The following is a 21,959-nucleotide window of genomic DNA, read 5'->3' as shown; positions in this document are numbered from 1 at the left end:
ACCCACTAGATGACTTTTGAGTAAAGGAATAACAAGACGAGAACTATGATTCTGGAAGATAACTGGAAAGCAGTTTGAATGGAGAAGCAATTGAAATAGTCTGAAAGTGAGAACAATTTGGAAGTTATTGCTAAAATTTTTTCACAAGATTGAAAAAGGAGGGAGCTGAACTATTTGCTATGGGAAGCAGCAGATGCAAGAGAAATGGAGGAAGACGAGCTGGCAGATTATGAGCCGACGTAACAAGAAGATTGCCAATGTCATTTATAGAGGACCTTTTTAATCACTGACGAGAAGAGGTAAAAAAAAAAACAAAAAAATACATGTAGACCCCATTAAACATGAAGCCTTCTAGGCAAGTTTTTTTTTTTTTTAATTCAACTGAAGAATTTAAATCATGATAAAACTATGAAGACAGGTTACCATAACAGCAAATTTCCAGTGAAAGGTTAATGATTTGATAATTCAAACAAATAACATGAGTATCTAAATAAATGAAAGACACTTAAATTTATTCAGATTGGCTAAATATAATTTGAATAGGCTGATGGAAAAAACTGCCATAGGATAAGAGGAATCTCCATAAACTTAGTTTTACTCAGCTTTACTCAGCTTCTTAATAACTGAATGATATGAGCAAAATCAGAAGCTGTGGGAGCAGGGGGAGACGGGTAACCATTAAAAACTAGAAAATAAATTCAAGTTCTAAATGGCCCCATCTAAAAGGAACGATCAGAAGCACTTTCTATACATCGATAAAGTTAAAAATGATGACATTCCCACAAATGTGTTTGTATTTTTGTTCACTCTTACATAATTATAGTAGCAACCCAAGAAACTGGGCTGACACTTGCCACTATCGTTTTGTCCTGTAGAAATTATGTCCACACTTGAAGTCTCCTAAAAAGATCCAAGAAATATGAAAAGGGAAAACAGAGTTCAGGAAAATACATATGGAGAGTGAAAAGATAAAAGTTAAACACAACAGAGTGAAACAGATGACACTAATTATTTCTCTGCTGTTCTCACTTTCTAGTTCCAAAATCTTTTGTTTCATGTGTTTCAAATTAAATGTGAGTGTAATTTTAATTCACTATAATCACCACCATCACCATCAACAACAAAAAATACTTAGAATGGCCAAAAAGCAATTTAATCTATTGAGATGTAATAAAAATAATTTAAGGGAAACTTCAATGAAATAATCTATCATAGGCAAAAACTTCCTGTGTTATTCAATTAAAATGACAGTAAACTAATTATGCAGGTGGTCACCAAAAGGAACCAATTCTAAACATTTATTCAGCACCCACGCCTGGTAAGAATCATGTAAGTGATGACATCAAGAAACAGGAGATACCGCATATGGCTGAAAGAAGAGAGTCAAGAGAGGCCCTGGAGGCTCAAGGCAGAGTCTCCGAGCAGCCCTGGGCTTTGGCAAAGTCACAGAGGCTGGCTTTACAGGCACAGGAACTGTATTTCCTTAAAGCTGGATAGGTTTTCCACAACTGATTCTAAGCAAACTTACAAGAAACTGATTTTATAATTTATTCATTTACACCGAGAAATATATTTACAATAGCCCATATCATTCATTTGAGAGGACACTCTTTCCTAATGTTAAAATTGCAACTAGTGCAGATAAAGCCAGATATTCTAAAAGAAAATCTTAATCAAGCTGGGTAGCTGGTTGAGTTGCCTGTGTAGTATTGATCTATTTCTGCTTCATAAACTATTTTTGCTATCCTAAATCAGAATACCTCTTCTGTTTTGCTTTTGAAAGATTTCTCTATACTTAGGAAGACCAATTAACTCCTGAAGACCAAAAGATAATTCACTTGAGAATGTTACAGATTTACATACATAATCATTACTTCCAAAAAAACAGTTTGGTTCCCTTGAAGTGGGTATAACAAAATCTTAATCCCTGAGATGAAATATAGAACACTTGCTTATTAGTAAAGTACTTACAAGGTATCACTATTGATTTTTTTTTTCTGCAGATGGCTAATCTCACCTATATATGTATAAACTTTTAAAAATTTTAGCCTGAAATGATGCCTTCCTTGATTTTATCTCCAGATTCCCAGGGTATCTTTCCATAATCTTCAGTACTGCATTTTCACAGCGGGAAAGAACAGTTACTGTTTTCTATTTTCTCATATTAATTATAAAGCCTATTAGAATAAGCCATATAAAAACAATGATGATAAATATAGTATCAGAAATAACAGCTATCTAGTTCAGTACTGTATTTCCAGAAATGCCTTCAATAACACTCTTTATAGATCTATGCTTCACATCATTCTTTAAGAATAATTTACTCATCTATATGCCAGAAACTGTTCAATATGCTAAGAACACAAAAACGAAAAAGGCAAATGTTGTACTTTTGTTTTTTAATCTAACTGCAGACAGAGAAGTCAGTGGACAATGAAAACCGCATGACGCGTTAATATATGAGATATACAGGTTGCTATAGGAGCATATACATTTCCAGAGGTTCTTGACAATCTATATTTTCCCCAAAGAAAGAAAGACCTAATTATATCATCACCATCACAATCAACGTTACCGCAACCTTCATCATTTATTAGCCACAATTTGTTGAATCCATGCTACATCCCCAGTTCTGTATCAGGAGCCAGATCACATCATCTTTCATCTTTACTACACCTTTGTAAGATAGGTAATATTATTCTTTTGAAAAAGGAAAAAAAAATTACAATAGCAATCAGCTGTGACAGAGTAACTCATAGCTGGGCTGGCACTGGCACTCAGACCACACTCCTCCCTATTAAATATGAAAACTTGTACAGTACACCAATACCAGACAAAGTCTATGACCAGGCCAAGTCCACAAGCATGAGCACAGACAGAAACAAAAACATCTGCAAACACGGCAGCTTCCACGAAAGCAGCCCCAGGGAGATGCTCCCGTGGTGAGACGCAGAGGCCTTGTTCCGACAGGCAGCACCAACTAGTCACCTGTGTAAGTCAGACACTGTGGAGGCAAGTTCTCCAACTTCCATCAAGCCTTCAGCAACTGCAACATCTTGACTGTGAAACCATGAGACCCTAAGCTTGATCCGCCAGTCCATCTGCTCCTGAATTGCTGACCCACACGCTGTGTGAGAGCGTGTTATCAGCAACAGATAACGTGTAACACTGTGTAATAATACTATAATTATGGGTCAGTGAGTATGTACTCTTCCAATTAAAAGAATTGTAAGGGAGGTCATACAACTCTTGTGTTTCCCTTTAATTATTAGGCTACTTTGTTCTGCTTCTGTGAACATATTTATAACAGCCACTTAAATCCAACATCTGAGCCCAATCAGGATCAGCTCCTATTAACTTATTCCCCCCCACCTTGGGTCACACTTTGAATTCCCTGAACACAGCTACTTACAATGAACATCAGGGCTCACTTGCAATCAGTGTTTTGAGCAGGAGTCACACTATCCTGTTTCTGTGCACACTGAGCAGTTGTTGGTTGAAATTTGTGGTTAACTTACTGCAGGGGAGCTGCTTTATTTTTTTAAGGATTTGGTTGCCGTTGTTCTACTAAGAAAAGCAAAGTTGCTTGGACCCACACTGAAATCTGATTCCCCTTCCCCATGCAGCAGCCAGTGTGCCTGCTCAGCTGCTGATTTACAGCACCCTCTCCCCAGCATATCCCTGAGCCTGTGTAGTTCAGCAGGCAGATAAAGACTTGGGTACACGTGACAGTCAGCTTGGGGGTGGCAGGGTAGCGGGGGAGGGAGGTTCAATCTCTCTGTGGTTAAGTTTGTTCCCAAGGTGACCCAGCCCAAGTTTCCAGTCATCCCTCCAGCCCTGAATTCTAAACTTTGATACAGGAATTCAAAGAGGCTTTTGATTTTTGCTACCCAAGCTGTGTACACTTTGGGGAACACACTCTGTCAAAGTTGCAGCAAGCCTACACACCTCCCCGGGAGCTCTGTCTTTCCAGGGGTCACCATCCCTCTGACTTTGTCAGCGTTTTTGTGGGACTCTGGGTCATGTGAAGTGGTAACTAGTCCATTTTGTGGTCTTTCGACACACTGTTTTTATAATTTACATCACTGGCTAATTAGTTGATATTTAAAATTCTTTGACAATTTCTCTGTGGCTTCATGCTTGATTTCTTTCTGAGTATTTGTAAAACAACAGTTCTGTGTATGTTTTCCTTGCTGTTGGAATTCTCTGACCGTGTGTCTGCTTTCATCATTGGTTTTGATTTCCTGCCTCATCCTGTTGTCTGCTTAGTCGTCTCCCCACCTCCAGCCCCGGGGCTGTAGTTTACCCCTCCATCTCCCCTCCCCCGTCCCCCCACTTGCTCTGGTCATTGCCTGCTGTGGTCCACAGCGTGTGTCCCCTTAGTCGGGTTTGTGCTTTGTCTTCATGTCTCATTAAATGGTGTTTTTCCCCCATAGCAGTAAGTTTGAATTAGTGTATCACTATGCAGTTACAGGAGAAGGCAATGGCACCCCACTCCAGTACTCTTGCCTGGAGAATCCCACGGACAGAGGAGCCTGGTAGGCTGCAGTCCACGGGGGTCGCACAGAGTCGGACACGACTGAAGAGACTTAGCAGCAGCTGGGTCAACGGCGTGTGGGTGGGTGTGTGCAGTCCAGTGATCAGGTTCACATTCATATCTTAGATCTCAGTCCAGTCGCCCTCCTTTCAGAAGGTGTTTCCCCAATTCCCATCTGCTCTGATCTGAACTCTGCCACGACCATCTTGAGCCGGGAAGGATGTCATTTTCCATTGACGCCTCGCAAGAAAGTCATGAACTCACAGCTTTTCCCAATCAGTAGCAATCTCTCAACAGAAACTCTTCTCATATTTCTGTCCCTGTTTGGTTTATCTTCTAGAGACTTCCAATTATTGTCTTTAATAATCTAGTCAGTGTTTGTCATTGCTACCTGCTGGAGGAACTGCCTGATCTCTTCAACTGGCCATTACCTGAAGTCCACCCTGGATTACTTTAATAGTCTTCGGGCTTGTCTTCCTGCTTCCACCCGCACCTCCTCCACACAGAAATTAGCTCCTAGAAAAGTACTGGCACATAGCAGGCAATAAGTGAATGTTCCCTGAATGAATGAATGAACAAACTTCCCTAAGATAACAGAGTTGGTAGAACTGGAATTTGTACCCTGACTAAACAGTCTAAAATTTTAATAGCTAAATTACAGTGTACAGAGTGGCTAACAATTCTTTACTAAGATATAAATCTGGTTAAAAAGCAAAAAATGCACTTCTTTGACACAAACAGTAAATTTCATGTAATGATGGGAAAATGTCCTTCTTCTCATAATCTTTACATAAAAAATTAATATTCCTTTACAAACGTACATTATAAAAATCATTTTTAATACTATAGGTAGCTGACCATTTGTAGAATTGAATATCTTACATTAAAAAAAAATTTAACAGAGTAAGATACACTTCAAAAGTGAATATCCTGGTCTAGATTGTACTACTGTTGAATAAGCTTAAAATTCAACATTCAAAACTTGAAGCTCATGGCATCCAGTCCCATCAAATAGATGCGCGAAAACAGAAACAGTGACAGACTTATTTTCTTGGGCTCCAAACTCACAGCGGATGGTGACGGCAGCCATGAAATTAAAAGATCTGTGCTCCTTGGAAGAAAATCTATGACAAACCTAGACAATACATTAAAAAGCAGAGACATCACTTTGCCCACAAAGGTCCCTGAACAGTCAAGGGTATGCTCTTCCCAGTGATCATACACAGTTGTGAGAGCTGGACCCTAAAGAAGGCAGAGCGCCAAAGAACTGATGCCTTCCGACTGTGGTGCAAGGTAAGACTCTTCAGAGTCCCTTGGAGAGCAAGGAGATCAAACCAGTCAATTTTAAAGGAAATCAACCCTGAATACTCGTTGGAAGGACTGATGCTGAAGCTCCCAGACTTTGGCCATCTTATGCAAAGAGCTAACTCATTGGAAAAAACCCTGATGCTGGGAAAGACTGAGGGCAGTAGGCCAGGGCAGAGGGTGAGACGGTTTGATGGCATCACCAACGCAATGAACGTTAACTTGGGTAAACTTTAAGAGACGGTGAGGGACAGGGAGGCCTGGCGTGCAGCAGTCCATGGGGGTCTCAGAGTCGGAGACCAGTGGGCGACTGCGCAACATTTTCTTCTTGGTCATAATCACCCAGAGAAGGCAAGAGCAACCCACTCCAGTACTCTTGCCTGGAAAATCCCATGGACTGAGGGGCCTGGTAGGCTGCAGTCCATGGAGTCGCACAGAGTCGGACACGACTGAGCGACTTCACTTTCATTTTTCACTTTCGTGCACTGGAGAAGGAAATGGCAATCTACTCCAGTGTTCTTGCCTGGAGAATCCCAGGGACGGGGGAGCCTGGTGGGCTGCCGTCTATGGGGTCGCACAGAGTCGGACACGACTGAAGCGACTTAGCAGCAGCAGCAGCATAATCACCACTTGAAATGATCTGAAGAATCCAAAAGACTCATCACGTTGGGTGATGACATCTGCTGTGTTTTCACATGGATCTGTAAGCACTATTCCGCGTTTCCCTTCAATCAAAAAAATTACTGTTAAATTACTAAAGAAAGGTCCTAGCACCGATTTCTTGTTCTTTTTAAACTGTGGAAATACAAAAGCACCCGAGGTCCGAGAGGCGCATCACACAGCCACGCCACCAGGAAGCGGAAAGGCGGCTCCGCTCCCACCCACGCAGCGATCCGCTAGCCCGCTCGCCGCCGGCTCAGGCGTCTGCTCGACTTCCGCGACCTGGGACGCTACCCGGGGCCCGGGGCCTCTCCCCGCCTTCTTGCCCGCCCCGCCCACCCGCCATTCACCTGACATTCTCCCGGCTTCCTCTAGGGGGCACGCCTCTGACGCCGCCGCGGACGTCCTGAGCGCCGACAGCACCGTCTCTGGGGGCGAGTCAACCAGTTTCTCCCACACAGATTCCGTGTAGAAGTCCACCGTATGTGCATTCGAAATGGGCAGGGCTTCCCTCAGGAACCGCAGTAGCTTCTGCAACTTGGCACGTAACGTGGACAGGTCCTGGGTCACCGGGAGCGGGCAAGAAGCCGCCATGACGCCCCACCTCCCGGACTGTAGGTGGCGCAAACGTGGCCGCGAGGCAAGGGCTCGGTGGGAAGCAGGAAAGGCCGGATAAGTAGATCTCAGATGTGGATTCTTGCGGTGGGCGATGGATTGCTTCTGCCTGATGACGTATTTTGACTGAGTCCGTTGTGTTTTGCCTGCGCCTTGGATGGTGTGCCATGGCGCCCGTTTGGCCGGCAGCAAGGGGGCGGACAGGGGGCTTGGGTACGCGTGGAGGAATTTCACCGGTTGAATTCAGAAATAAAAATGTGAAACGGAAAACGTGGCGGCCTAATCATCTGCAAGCCTTCGCGGGGAGCGTTCGCGAAGGTACGTATGTAAGAAGGCAGGCTTTTACAAGTCCTCGGCCCCGCGAAATCTTCGGATACGCCAGTCTCCCAAGCTGGGAAGGATTTAGGAACCAGACCCAGCCCTGCTTGGAGCCAGGAAATCTGTTCTTAAATTCGCTGAAGCTGTGGGCTGTTCACAGCATTGGATGAGAAGGCGAGAAAGTGTTGCTCACTCTAAATCTTTAAACATTTTCCTCGACTTACGCTCATTTTTTTTAATATCAGAACTCTTTCCTTTACGTTTTTCCCATAAAATTGTATGTATTACAGTAAAGACTAGAAGGCAAGCTAGAAATTTACCGATTCTCACCCTTACTAATTAAAAATGTCACAGAACAGTCTATTTTTCTCTTACTATCTTTATTTGCTTTAGTCTGTATTTTTCGTTTTATCTTGCCGTCATTGCTGCTGCTGCTGATTCGCTTCAGTCGTGTCCGACTCTGTGCGACCCCATAGACGGCAGCCCATCAGGCTCCCCCGTTCCCGGGATTCTCCAGGCAAGAATACTGGAGTGGGTTGCCATTTCCTTCTCCAGTGCATGAAACTGAAAATTGAAAGTAAATTCGCTCAGTCGTGCCGGACTCTTAGCGACCCCATGGACTGCAGCCTACCAGGCTCTTCTGTCCATGGGATTTTCCCGGCAAGAGTACTGGAGTGGGTTGCCATTAAGTACCCTTAAATCCCATATGGAATACTAAATCTTAAATAAGTAGTTTTCTGATAATTGCTGTTGAGAAAGTCATACCACCATCTAACCTGGTTAATGTTGAATTACTTTTAAAAAGTCAGTCATAGGGTAGTTTCTCTAAGGTAAAATAATAGATGTGAAGTGAAATGAAAGCCGCTCAGTCATGTCTGACTCTGCGACCCCATGGAGTGTAGCCTGCCAGGCTGCTCTGTCCGTGGAATTCTCCAAGCCAGAATACTGGAGTGGGTTGTTCAGTCACTCAGTCCTGTCTGACTTTTTGCGACCTCACGGGCTGCAGCATGCCAGACTTCCTGTCCTTCACCATCTCCCCGAGCTTGCTCAGACTTGGTGATGCCATCCTGCCATCTTGTCCTCTGTCATCCCCTTTTTAATCTTTCCCAGCATCAGGGTCTTTTCTATGAGTCAGCTCTTCATGTGAGGTGGCCAGAGTATTGGAGCTTCAGCGTCAGTCCTTCCCATGAATATTCAGGGTTCTGTTTCTTTAGAATTGACTGGTTTGTTATCCTTGCAGTCCAGAGGATGCTGAAGAGTCTTATTCATCACCACAGGTGTTCAAGAGCATCAGTTCTTCAACCGCAGCCTTCTTTATGGTCCAGCTCTCACATGCCTACATGACTACTGGAAAAACGATAGCTTTAACTAGACGGACCTTTGTCTGCAAATTAACGTCTCTGCTTTTTAATATGCTGTCCAGGTTTGTCATAACTTTTCTTCCAAGGAATAAGCATCTTTTAACTCCTGTTTAATTTCATGGCTGCAGTCACTATCTGCAGTGATTTTGGAGCCCAAGAAAATAAAGTCTTTAACTGTTTTCCATTGTTTCCCCATCTATTTGCCATGAAGTGATGGGACTGGATTCCATGATGTTAGTTTTTCGAATGTTGAATCTTAAGCCAGCTTTTTCATTCTCCTCTTTTCCCTTCATCAAAAGGCTCTTTAGTTCCTCTTTGCCTTTTGCCCTAAGGGTGATGTCATATGGATATCTGAGATTATTGATATTTCTCCCTGCAGTTTTGATTCCAGCTTGTGCTTCCTCCAGCACAGCATTTCATGTGATGAACTTTGCATATAAGTTAAATAAGCAGGGTGACGATGTACATCTTTGACATACTTCTTTCCCAATTTGGAAACAGTCCATTGTTCCATGTCCAGTTCTAACGGATGCTTCTTGACGTGCGTACAGGTTTCTCAGGAGGCAGGTAAGGTGGTCTCATAGTCCCATCTTTTGAAGAATCTTCCAGTCAAAGGCTTTAGCATTGTCAGTGAAGCAGAAGTAGATGTTTTTCTGGAATTATCTTGCTGCTTCTCTGATCCAGTTGATGTTGGCAATTTGATCTCTGGTTCCTCTGCCTTTTCTGAGTCCAACTTGAACATCTGGGAGTTCTCAGTTCAGATAATGTTGAATAGAAGTGAGGGTTTCCCCCGACTCCTTTGGTATTTATTGAAGACCTAGATTAAGTGTTTAGATGAATAAATGAATCTGTTTAATTTATGAGTACAATAAATTGGAGTTGTGCAACACTCTAGTTGTTTTTCTTTCTTTGAGAGTCTCAGTTGAGTTCTTCCCAACTTCTGTTAGCTTAGTCTTTTTGCAAAGGACCAAGATACTATTTTTTCTAATAGCTTCAACTTCTTTTCTTGAAATAACATTTTAAAGCAAAACATAATGAAATCTAGCATCTGAACATGACGGTGTAAACAGTTTTCTGTTTTCAATTAACTACATTTTTCATGCAATGTTTTCTGAGAAAGTAATTCAAGACTGATGTATTCTTCAACAGGACAAGGCTTTGCATTTCGAAGAAAACTCAAGATTCAGCAAACTTACAAGAAATTACTCCGGAAGGAAAAGAAGTCTCAAACCCCAAGTGAATCCCCCTTCACAGATTGGTATCCTGATCATCTGAAACATCTTTATTTAGCTGAAGAGGAAAGACTCAGGAAGCAGCTTAGAAAAGCTGACCAGCCTCTGTCAGAAGACCAAGTTGAGCAGCCTTTGCCAGAAGACCAGGGTAGCAATGACCAGGCTTTGTCTGAAGAACACTGTAGCATTGAGCAGCCTCAGCCAGAAGAACCGTGTAGCATAAGAATAAAGTATGTATTACAGTCTTTTGAAACTCTTTATTGTGGATGTAAGTAGCATTTTATGAAAGATTGTAGAACAATTTCTATAGTAATGGGAATTTGCCTTGGGGCATTTCAGAAGTTGCAAGTGATTATATGAAAATATTTTCATGGAGGCGTTCTTGTTAGCTTAAATGACTGAGTTATGTTAGGTAAGCTTAATAAAGTAATGAAATTAAGAGATCTGGGTTTAGATTTAAGCCTCTCAAGTACATTTATTTGGTCCATGGTTAATGTTTGCTATTTATGTTTTTAAAAATCTAACTTTTGAGAGGTATTATAGTGTAGTGCATCATAGACTCTGGAGTGGCTTTAATATGTTGGTGCCCAGTGTCCTCTTCTTTAAAATGGAAATAATAATAGTATGTGATTTACAGCTACCATGTTGCATACCCCAGGATGGATTATTTATAGACTATGGTATCCCTGACCCATCTCGTGATGTTGTGATGATTAAATGACTTCATTTATATATGGTCCTTAAAAGGCATGTGATACATGGGAAGTGGTATATGACTGTTAACTGCTACTGCTACTACTACTATTATTATTAATATAGACTTTCCCCCCCACCCAGAGAACATATACTTGATTGCAATACAAATGAAATGGAATAGAGACAAGTTGGTCAGAGAACTTTGGGATTAAAGTTCATGTACACCCATGAAGTCCTTCATAACATCCTTCAATTTAATGCCTTTGCAGCCTGGCATTTCTACCATTCATATGCTGGTTTACTTCTTCAAACATTTTAGGACCTTTCAGAACTTTCTGTGTTTTCCCTGGTTGAACTGTTTCTCCAAAACTCTATATTTATCACCTTCTATATCTTGACAGGTATAACAAAAAATTTAATGTGTTATTTGGATGTCTTACTAGCAAGATTTAATGTCTGTCTTTCAACATCTCTCCCCCTGCCTTAAGTTGCATTAGTGAGATTTGACTATATAAGTACTATATTTGATGTAATTTTGTCATAATTTTGGTTGTATTTTTTTTAATGCTTATGATTTGTTTTCATTTATCTTGCAAAGCTCCATTAATATTCCAAAGAAAAATAAAAAGAAAACATCAAATCAAAAAGCACAGGAAGAATATGATCAGATACAAGCTAAGCGTGCTGCTAAGAAACAAGTAAGATCTATTTTAAAAATATTTAGATTCATTTTTCTTTATCCTAAGTGTATATGTAAGCTTTTCTTCTAAATATGGGGCCCATAGTATGCGCATCTGTAAATATTTACTGGGTAAATGAATAATCTGAGAGGAGCTGGAGAATTTCAACATTCTGATTCCTCGATTGTTTATATTACCCTCGAAGATAATAGTAATAGTCATTTTTTAACAATTGCCTCAAGAGAGTATACATAATAAATCTTTTTTTTTTTTTTTTTTTTCGCTTTACAATACTGTATTGGTTTTGCCATACATTGACATGAATCAACCACAGGTGTACATGAGTTCCCGATCCTGAATTTGAAAACTACTGAAAAATATAGATGTTTATAAATTTACATCAAAGCAAGTAGAAGTCAGAGGGAGGTGTTAGAATAAAATAATATTTTAAAGAGTTTTTCTTGCTCATTAAAAACCCTACTAGATTAACTTATCAGTAAGTTACCATTCTTTGTTATCATTCATAAACCCACAGTTATAATAGCTTTTTTTAAATAAGTAGAACAAAATCATGTGCAGCTTCAGCAAAATTGTTTATCTGTGGTTCATTCATATTTCTTACATTAAAACTCTATTAATCCATCACATTAAAAAGATTTAGCACATCAGTCAAAAAGACCCCAAAGTTGGTGCTGATATATAATTTCTTGTATGTGTTAGTTTTACAGATTGTATAACTAAGAAATCTAAAAGTTTCGCATGTAAAATTTATTTGATTATTTTTAAACTGATGGCAGACTAGAGTGAAGTAGGAATATTTCTCCATGGAAAAACTAAACCTCTGTTTCATAGATTGTTACAGTATGCTTTGGTTTTTAAACTAACCTTCTGATAGTGCCACCTTTGTAAATAGTATATTAGATGAAATAAGAGCCATTATACTGTAAAACATACAACATTTAAAAAAATTCTATTATGTATTAAAATATAGTATATTGATATATATAATTATGCAATGTATGTGAAAGCACTTTGTTAATTATGTCATCATACAAATGTAAGGGTGTGTCATGTGGAAGCTGTATGTGTTACAGGAGAAGTTCAAAAACTGCACTTACTGTATTATTTCAAGAACTTTTAACTGTATATATGAGTATAGTATTTTAAGTAGTACTTTTCAGATCTATATAACTTTGAATTATTTTTCTTTAAGCGCAAATGAATTTAAGTCTTGATCTTAGCAAATCAGATCAACATGATAATTCTTAAATAATCAAAATCATAACACAATATTTTACATGTATACAGTGTACAGTCAGTAAGTACTTCTCGAATTTAAATACTTCTTGAATTAAATCTGTCAGATGGCAAATTTAAAAGAATACCAGATATTCTAGAAATGATTTCAGTGTTATAGGGACTAGGTAACCTGTAAAGTCACTTCTGACTCTTCAGTGGATCTAATTAAATAATGAAATTATTAAATATGCCTTCTCTCTTTGTGCTTTGATTTTATTCATATGCACAGTTAAAATTGTTAAATAATTTTGCATTATGCTATGCTATAGCACATATGATAGTTTAAAGGCAAAGAGAGTACACTACTGCACTTACTAGTAGCATTTCACATTTTGAAAAATATAGGACAGACCTTGAAGTGTTTGCATGGTGATAGCTGTTTCAACAGAATTGTGACCAATATCTGCTGTTTGTCACTAATGAAAATTACATATGCTAATAATTTCAGGAATTTGAGAAGAGAAAACAAGAGAGAGAAGAAGCTCAAAGGCTCTACAAAAAGAAGAAAATGGAAGTGTTCAAAATACTGAGCAAAAAGACTAAAAAGGGGCAACCAAACTTGAATTTACAAATGGAGTATCTTCTAAAAAAAATACAAGAAAAGAATTAAGTCAGACGTTGTTGCCTGACTAATCAATCTTTAAAATATATGCTTGCTATTGAGTTCTTTTGTATATGGAGTGTCCCTCCTAACATTTAACTAAATTTGTCAACATAAACTGAATGGCTAAGCTATATGAAATATAAGATATCCAAATATTTTTGTTTTTATAAAAGAAAATTATATATATATGCTCTACATTATATATATGATTTGATTTTTATTTATTTGCCACTGAAGGAAGGTTTCCCTTAAGAATTGAAAGAACCTGCTATTTGCGCAACAAATTCAAGCATGTGATAATTTTGTACCGTATGAAATTCAGATGAAATAAAGTGTTTTGAAAGTAAGGGAGCAAAGCTTTCAACAGATCATTTCAATAAATGTTTAAGTTTAGCAGTGAACTGTTATGGTTTTAAAATTCTATAATTATGGAATCCTGAAGGAGGCAGAGATGCCCCTTGAACTTTTTTAATTTATCTTTAGTACATTTTACAGGGGGAGGATCCTATACACCATATTTTATTTATATGTATATCCTGTATACCATATTATATCCTATACACCGTGTTATAGTGTGGTCTTCATAAAGCACAGTTTGATATTTATAATCATTCCCTGAAGTGGAAGTAATGGATTGTCCCAAAAAGTTTCTCTGGGCTTTCCTGTAACTTACAGAAAAACCAGAACGAACCTTTTTGCCAACTTACTGCATAGTGTAGTAGTTTTTGAAGGGTAATGGCAGCCTAGCAGTGTCAGAGCAGGTCTTAAGCTTTCCAGATCCTGTGGGACCATATCTTGTAAGAACATTGTTACGGGACCTACCAGTGTTGTGTCTGTTGGTACCTTTGTGAACCAAGGGAAAGTACTGCAGTGCTGCTTCTGTTGCCTTGAAATCACTGCAAAATCAGACAGGCTTGGTTATCAACATTATAAACAAAAGAACTGCAATAATCATAAAACATTGCATAGTAAATGCTATCCGTTATAAGTGGTAACAGGTACACTGCAATGTTGGCTTTAAGGTTTTGGTAGCTCTACTGATGATTCTACATTTAAAGGTGCAATAGGAGATGCTGAGGAAACATGACTTACTAGAGAGGAATTCTTTATTACACAGAACAGTACTTAATAATTTGCAGTACATTATATTATATACAGGCTTTCCTGGTGGCTCAGATGGTAAATTACAGGAGACCTGGGTTTGAGGAGACTGCAGTGCAGGAGACCAGGGTTCGATCCCTGGGTCGGGAATATCCCCTGCAGAAGGGAATGGGCTATCCACTCCAGTATTCTTGCCAGGAGAGTTCCATGGACAGAGGAGCCTGGCAAGTTACAGTCCATGGGGTTGCAAAGAGACAGACACGACTGAGTGACTTTTTCATATATGTATTTCATTTAAAATGAACAACTCAGTCTAAATTTGGCTACTTTGGTAAAAACAGTAGACTATGAAGCAGTGTAAAATAGTTAATTGCTTAATACTGATTTCACATGTGTTTTACTTCTAGATGTCAGGACAAAAATTAGAGATCTGGTCTTTTTGCAAAATGAGTAAAAATCAGTTAGGTTCATTATAACTTTTTGCTCAGTAGCTGCTACATATGCAAGTTCCTCCGAGGAACATAGATGGCAGTAAGTGCCAAATAACATCGTAGAACAAGAAGCAATCAGTGGCCATTGGGTTCAAGACAAAAGATGCAGGCTTGACTGCACCGGAGATGTACCCACAGAGCTTCAAGATCCCTATCCCAAGACGAGTAGCCTTGAGGGGCTCCATAATAGATGCTCTAACAAGCAACCCGGTGATTCTGCTGTGGTTCATCCTCTAAGCCCTAGACCAGGGTCTTGGTCTTTGAGAGATGGTTCATCTGTTTATAGAGATCAGAAGTTTCACAAATAAGATGGCCTGTGCGAAAAGCCTTCAGGATTGTAAACAGAATCATGGGTGAAGACAGCATGAAGAAAATTACAAAGGGAAGAAAACTTGGGATATATTTAAAAGCTTAATAAAGTCTTAAAAATAGTTGTGACGTATATTATTACTGATGGGGTTAACACTTCTATCCATGACTGATGTGTCCTTCCACATGAAGGGGGCGCCCATACCTAACACACATGGCCTCCTTACTGATCTTACTGTACTTTCCAGGGAGGGAGGTATGACTTATGTATATGATCAGTTTGGGAGAAGACCTGGCCTGCTTGCGCTTCCCTGGTGGTTCAGGCAGTAAAGAATCTGCCTGCAGTGCAGGGGATGTGGGCTCAATCCCGGGGTTGGAAAGATCCCCTGGAGAAGGGAATAGCTACCCACACCAGCATTCTTGCCTGCAGAATTTTCATGGACTGAGAAGCCTGGTGGGCTACAGTCCATGAGGTTGCAAAGAGCTGGACAAGACAGTGAAGAACACTCACTGGGCTGCCTACAGGGAGTTTGTACCCTTAATTACTATTTTTATACTGAAAACAGTAAAGAACAGGCTATGTCGATGAAGGAGAGGATGGGGTTGGAGGCAGAGCAGGGAAGAGGCCTGTGTTTGGGGGAATGTAATATCTGGAACTCTAGTTCATGCTGCACGGGTCAGTACCTTAAGGAATAAAGCAGGAATGAAATGTGAGGGAACATGATACATAAGTGGAGAAGCTTTGGGTGGCCAGACCATGTGCTTTCAGACTTAAGTATGTATGTAAGGAGTTTTGATCTTGGTAGTTTATAGAGGCTTATATGAAACCATTAATTTGATTCTTTATAAATGTGTAGTAGGCTTCTTAGTGCTATGGCTTTAGCAAGTGGCTTTAAGCCCTGGGGCATGTGGGATTTCTTGAGCTCAAGTTTAGGGTAGCTATGTCCACTTAAAACTGGTGGTTTCTACAGAGGCAGGGTGTGATAATAGGGCCTTAAGCAGAAAAGTGCAGGCCTCAACAGAAGAGCAGGGAGGGAGGGGAATGACAGAGACACACAGGCTTCACTGAAGGCACAAGGTGTGGCCGTGGGGCTCGCCCAAATGCTGGCCTGGATGGCCTCAACTGATGCCGGCAAAGACGGGATCTATAGAGCTACTCTGGCTGTGCTGTCATTAACAAAGGCACTGGCGTGTGCAGGCAGCCTTAGGGTGCTGCAGCAGTCTGACCTTGAACTATATTTAAATTCATGGGTGAGTATCAGGAGCCTTATCAGAGGCTGAAGAGCTACCAGAATGCAACTTTCATCTGAGGCAAGAGTTTTATGATAAAAAATCCAGATGTGCTAAACATTGATGACTGGATCAGTATTTGCTGCTTTTAAACTTTCGCCAAGGCAGAGAATTTACACACAGTACAGAGCTCTCGGGAAGTTCCTGGTTTAAATTGTTCATGCCAGTCATAAAATTCAGTATGAAAGAACAAAATCTGAATATAAAGATACTTGATTATATTAGATGGAATCAGGACCACAAGAGATCTGGTGATTGGCACTGCTCCACGGCAAATCTCTACTTTGCAAGACAGCATCAGTGTCTGAAACGCCAGAATGAAGATACAGTGTGCCATGCTAAATGCATGGAGATAAATCTAGCTTCTTGATGCAAAATTTCTTCTGGTTTAGCTGATGTGTGCAGGGCATGGGCCCCTGACAGTTGGCATAAACTGGCCGGCATTCTGATGAGACTAAAGCCATCCCAGTTATCCTCCTTCCTACATACCAATGATTTTCTACAACGGAGTTTCTGCTATAAACTAACAATTACAACTACTTGGTTCTGGGAACATAGTTTTGTCCATGATAACCACTGTATGAATTTGGTGAACGTAAAGCAAGTGTTACAACTACTTTGGATGTTCTGCTAAATCTTTGGACCTTTTAAAAATTGAGACACACCACAGACTTGATGCTGAGCTAATATAACCTTTGAGGAGCCAAATGAGCTATTCCAAGGAAAACACACAGGCTGCCATGGTTGTAGGGATCCGTCTAGGCATTAACTTTTCTGGCTGTGAATGAACAAAATAAAACTGGGAGGGATTTTAATTTTGTTGGATTTTTACCTTATAACGGCAAGAGAAGTGGATTTGGGGACTTGAATTTTTTGCCTTTGGATGTTTAACTTGAAAGGTAATTTAATATATAGACTTTATCTTCTCCCTAGGAGTTTGAAAGGAAAAATATTTATACTAAAACATGGGAAACATCGGCATTTTCCTATAAGTTTAATATTGGGCTCTCTTTAAATGTTTGGATAATTGCCATTGAGAACACTTGATTGAGTCACCAATGGAGCTGAGAGCTTTACATCAGAAATCCACACTTCATGGACTTAGTGACCCTGGGTTTACAAACATATATTGAGGTATAATCGATGGAATACATTTAAAATGTATTATTTGGTGAGTTTGGGCACATGTATACACTCAAGAAACCATCACCGTAATCACAAGTCCGTCACTGTTATCTCCCAAAGTTTCCTCATGCCCCTTTTTCATCAATTCTACCAGGGGCTCCTCAAAGAGGTCCCTGGAAGCCATTTATCTGCTGTTCTGTGTTAGTCCAACTCTTTGCAACCCCAAAGACTGTAGCCCATCAGGCTCCTCTTGTCCATGGAATTCTCCAGGCAAGAATACTAGAGTGGATTGCCATTTTCTTCTCCAGAGGATCTCCCTGACCCAGGGATCGAACCTGGGTCTCCTGCATTGGGAGACAGATTATAAACAGTCTGAGCCACCAGCGTTACTATATATAATTAACAAGTTCAAAAATTTTATAAAATTAGAATTATATACTGTATACTCTTTTCTGTGTTTCTTTTAGTCAGACAAATTTTAGATTCATTCATGTTGTTGCATTTATCAATATTTCCTTTTTTATTGCTGAGTACCCTGTGGTATCGGAGAAGGCAATGGCACCCCACTCCAGTACTCTTGCCTGGAAAATCCCATGGATGGAGGAGCCTGGTGGGCTTCAGTCCATGGGGTCGCTAAGAGTTGGACACAACTGAGCGACTTCATTTTCACTTTTCACTTTCATGCATTGGAGAAGAAAATGGCAACCCACTCCAGTGTTCTTGCCTGGAGAATCCCAGGGATGGGGGAGCCTGGTGGGCTGCCATCTATGGGGTCGCACAGAGTTGGACACGACTGAAGCGACTTAGCAGCAGCAGCAGCACCCTATGGTATAGACGTGTCAGCATTTGTTTGTTCATTTACCTGTTGATTGACATTTGGGTTGCTCCTAGTTCGGGGCTCCCAAGAATAAAGCTACTAATGGAAGTCGCTCATTCGTGGATGGACTCTTTGCGACCCCGTGGACTGTAGCCCACCAGGCTCTGCCATCCATGGGATTTTCCAGGCAAGAATACTGGAGTGGGTTGCCATTTCCTTCTCCACAAGATCTTCCCAACCCAGGGATTGAACCTGGGTCTCCCGCATTGTAGGCAGATGCTTTACCATCCAAGCCACCAGGGAAGTCTTAGTTCCGGGCTCCCAAGAATAAAGCTACTATGAACGTTTCTGTATAGGTGTTTGTGTGGACATAAACTTTCAGCTCTCTGAACAGGTAAATGCCTAGGAGGGAAATGGCTCAGTCACATGGTAAGTATATAACATTTTAGGAAATGTGACATCTCTAAAGAGATTAGGTACTAGAAAATGGGCTACCTGCTGAAAGTGAGAAAGAAGCCTGCGAAATCAAATTAGGGGTTCATCAATGATACTCAAGATATCATAGCATCCTCCACTTCATATCTATTTGTACTCAATGCAGATGCTACATTTTCTATTTTAAATCTCACTACTTTGTCTCAACCTGTTACTTTCAGTACTAATAAAATAATGGGAGGTTGTCTCTAAAAGACACTGACATCTATGCTTTGACTATTCTTGTAACTTTTACTAATTTCCATTGTGTGCCTCTGCTCCAGCAAGCTTAATTGCGACTTACTCTGTAACAGCATCGTGAAATTCCATGTTTGCCGGGGGGCACCACATCAGAGCTACCCAAACTACAGCAGTTCCTTCACAGGTACTGTCCTCGCCTGGTGCATCGTTAGATCAGATTCCTTCTTCTCTTCAGTTTAAAGACTTATTGATGTGACTAGAGTATTGGAAGCTGACCTACTAAGAGTCAAATGAGTCCTTATAACTCCCCTCTGAGGTCATCCCAATATCCATTCAAACTTGAAGGAAGTTCAGGAATAAAACTCATTATTGAGTTTGTATTAGAGTAAGGATGACCACATCTCAGTCCTTGCAATACTCCCACACAGGCAGGTAAGAAGCTGATCAAGAGACTACCTCCGCTTATTCATGATGTCAAGGTGGGTGATGGAATTTTGATGCCCATATTCCTAGCGGTTCCCAACACAAATATGCCCTATCCTCCAGCCCCTGAAAAAGTCAATATTTCGCAGTAGTCAGTTTATATGCAGCTTTCCTTCCTAGGCACATAAAGCCAATTAATATTTGTGATTTTGTGGGAAAATGAATAGTATATCTAGATGCTTATACCTCAGGGATTTACAGAATCCTCATGCTTCCCTCCATCTAAACAAGTCAGTCTAAACCAAAAGATTCATTTTTCTTTGAGAGTTCATCCTTGTACGGCATATAGATTACTGTGCCTTCCTAACCTAAGTACTTCACAGGAAGACTTCCTATAACTCTTCTTAAGATTAACTGAAAAGCTTTACAAACCATGTAGGAAAAAGCTATAATTTTGCTAAGAAATTACAAATCATTTGGGTCACAATCTGTCAGCCATGGATGCTTTCTGTTCACCAGAACACATAAAATTTCCATGTTACCAAAGTTCTAAACTAAGAAAAACAATGAAAACATTTTTTTTGAGGATTGACTGGTTATTACAAACAATAAATACCTAATTTAAAAAATAGCTCAGTCCCTTCATGAGCTTATTAAAGCAACAGTTCCTGAGTCTCTTCCATGAGAAGCAGAAATGAAGAAGTTTTCTCCTCTTTCACTGCTTCTCTTCAACGATCTTCCACTTTGGGTATCCCAAACATGTCAAACCCTTTTCTTTTCTGTTAATGAAAGAAAAGATGCTATATTTGGAGTATTAGCTCATGAGAGCCAGTAGGTTGCCTCTTTTAGCCTAATCCATGGTTTAGTAACCAACGCATACTTTTTAGGCTTGCAAAACGTGAGAGCATCTGCCAAACAGGTTGAAGCTTCTGCCAATATATTGTTTGTGTCTCACTAACTCTATGATTTGCACCTGCTGAACAATCATTGTTATAATACTTTTAGACAACACTCAAGATTTCTCTATCAGCAACTTTTCCATTTATGAAGCTTTGTTAATTATCTCTTTTATGTATCCCTATTTAACAAAAGTCAAACCTTACTCTTGCAACTTGATTCCTTTTCAGGATGAAGGGAAACACGTGACTATAGCAATGACTAAGATAAGCATGTCCAGGACTGATCTTACAGAATCCTTTTAGTTCATCTGGACTTAATACAACTTATAGATGGATTTTATTTTAGAGATTATAAAGGCATCCTCTTTTGCTGTGTCTACCAAAAGTGTAGCCATCAAAGGGCTCCATTACATAATATTCGATCTTCCAGATTCCAGAATTAATAGTTCTGACTAAAGCCTTTATTGTGGCAAAAGACAAAAGGTAATCTTTTAGAATTGTTCATGTCTCCCTAGGCAGACAATGGGGAGATCTGCTGCAGGTCTCTCTTCTATCTCTGGCTCCTTGGCACACAGCAGCAGAACTCTAGTCTCCATGTGGTGTCCTCCCCGGGTGCGTGCTTTTGTTTCCAAATTTCCCTTATGATAAATACACCAGTTATACTGTTTTAGGATTCACCCCAAATTACCTTATTTTCACATGACTGACTAGGTAAAGCCCTTACCTCTAAATAAGATCACGTTCTTAGGTCCTAGTGGTGAGGACTCCAGTATATATTTTTTGAAGTGAAATGAAGTGAAAGTCACTCAGTCGTGTCTGACTCTTTGCAACTCCATACCTCTAATGGAGTTCTCCAGGCCACAATACTGGAGTGGGTAGCCTTTTCCTTCACCAGAGGACCTTCCCAACCCAGGGATCGAACCCAATATCTTTTTTAGGGAATACAATTCAACCAATAACATATCAACATGACAATGCTTTTCGGCATTACTAGGCACCATTTCTATTCTTACTATAGGCTCACGTGTCACAGTGCAAGCGAACTACCAACCAAGCTACAAACTATCAAATCAGTGGGTTTCTACTCACATGAGATTTAAATTGAGACCAACTCAAAAAAGTCTCCAGAAGCAGATAATTTCAAGAAGCCGTCATTTTGTCCAAGGATTCCGAACCAAGGAGATAACAGTGGATATACAGTCCATGCCTGAGATTGACAAAATAAGACACAACTGAAAGAATTTCTTTAAAACAACCATTCTTTTTCTTGTAATTATTATTCTTGTATTCTTGGTCATTTAACCCAAATATCACATGATCATTGTCTTCTCTCAGCACAGTTGAGTTTAACCATGCTCAGTTCTTGGTATATTCAAAATAAACAAGTTATTAGCCTATGCATTTGCAATAGCATTTAGTGCGGAAATGGTTGGGTATATGGGAACTTCTTTGTTCATAAAAAGAATATTTGCATGTTACCATATCTTATGGGCTTCCCAGGTGGCGCTAGTGTTAAAGAACC

General features: G+C 40.0%; 2 protein-coding genes across 4 annotated transcripts in view; one reads left to right on the top strand and one right to left on the bottom strand.

Annotated features, from left to right (window-relative positions):
• Nucleotides 1-7,108, bottom strand: part of METTL25 (methyltransferase like 25) — a 130,511-nt gene extending 123,403 nt beyond the window's left edge. For all 3 annotated transcript variants that reach the window (XR_001295652.2, XM_013963711.2, XM_013963710.2), the window contains exon 1: nucleotides 6,853-7,108. Coding sequence is in view for 2 of the 3 variants with exons in the window: in XM_013963711.2 (XP_013819165.2) it covers nucleotides 6,853-7,096 (244 nt within the window). In the remaining variant the exon portion in view is untranslated. The remainder of the gene's footprint in view (nucleotides 1-6,852) is intronic.
• On the top strand, nucleotides 6,893-13,658 carry CCDC59 (coiled-coil domain containing 59). The gene is made up of 4 exons (XM_005679771.3): nucleotides 6,893-7,435; nucleotides 9,946-10,258; nucleotides 11,323-11,422; nucleotides 13,152-13,658. Exons 1-4 carry the CDS (start codon nucleotides 7,285-7,287, stop codon nucleotides 13,311-13,313), a joined length of 726 nt encoding a protein of 241 aa, XP_005679828.2. The 5' UTR covers nucleotides 6,893-7,284; the 3' UTR covers nucleotides 13,314-13,658.

The sequence above is a fragment of the Capra hircus genome, chromosome 5 (genome assembly GCF_001704415.2).
Source record: "Capra hircus breed San Clemente chromosome 5, ASM170441v1, whole genome shotgun sequence".
In the NCBI taxonomy this organism is placed as follows: domain Eukaryota; kingdom Metazoa; phylum Chordata; class Mammalia; order Artiodactyla; family Bovidae; genus Capra; species Capra hircus.
The sequence above is the reverse complement of the archived record's forward strand: the minus strand, read 5'-3'. Positions and strand labels throughout refer to the sequence as shown.

What these genes read in the sequence shown, in the direction of transcription:
- CCDC59 (XM_005679771.3), top strand. Translation starts at nt 7,285, where the DNA reads ATGGCGCCCGTTTGGCCGGCAGCAAGGGGGCGGACAGGGGGCTTGGGT. An exon ending in CGCGGGGAGCGTTCGCGAAG is followed by an intron (nt 7,436 to 9,945) that starts GTACGTATGTAA and finishes ATTCTTCAACAG; the next exon opens with GACAAGGCTTTGCATTTCGA. An exon ending in AGCGTGCTGCTAAGAAACAA is followed by an intron (nt 11,423 to 13,151) that starts GTAAGATCTATT and finishes TAATAATTTCAG; the next exon opens with GAATTTGAGAAGAGAAAACA.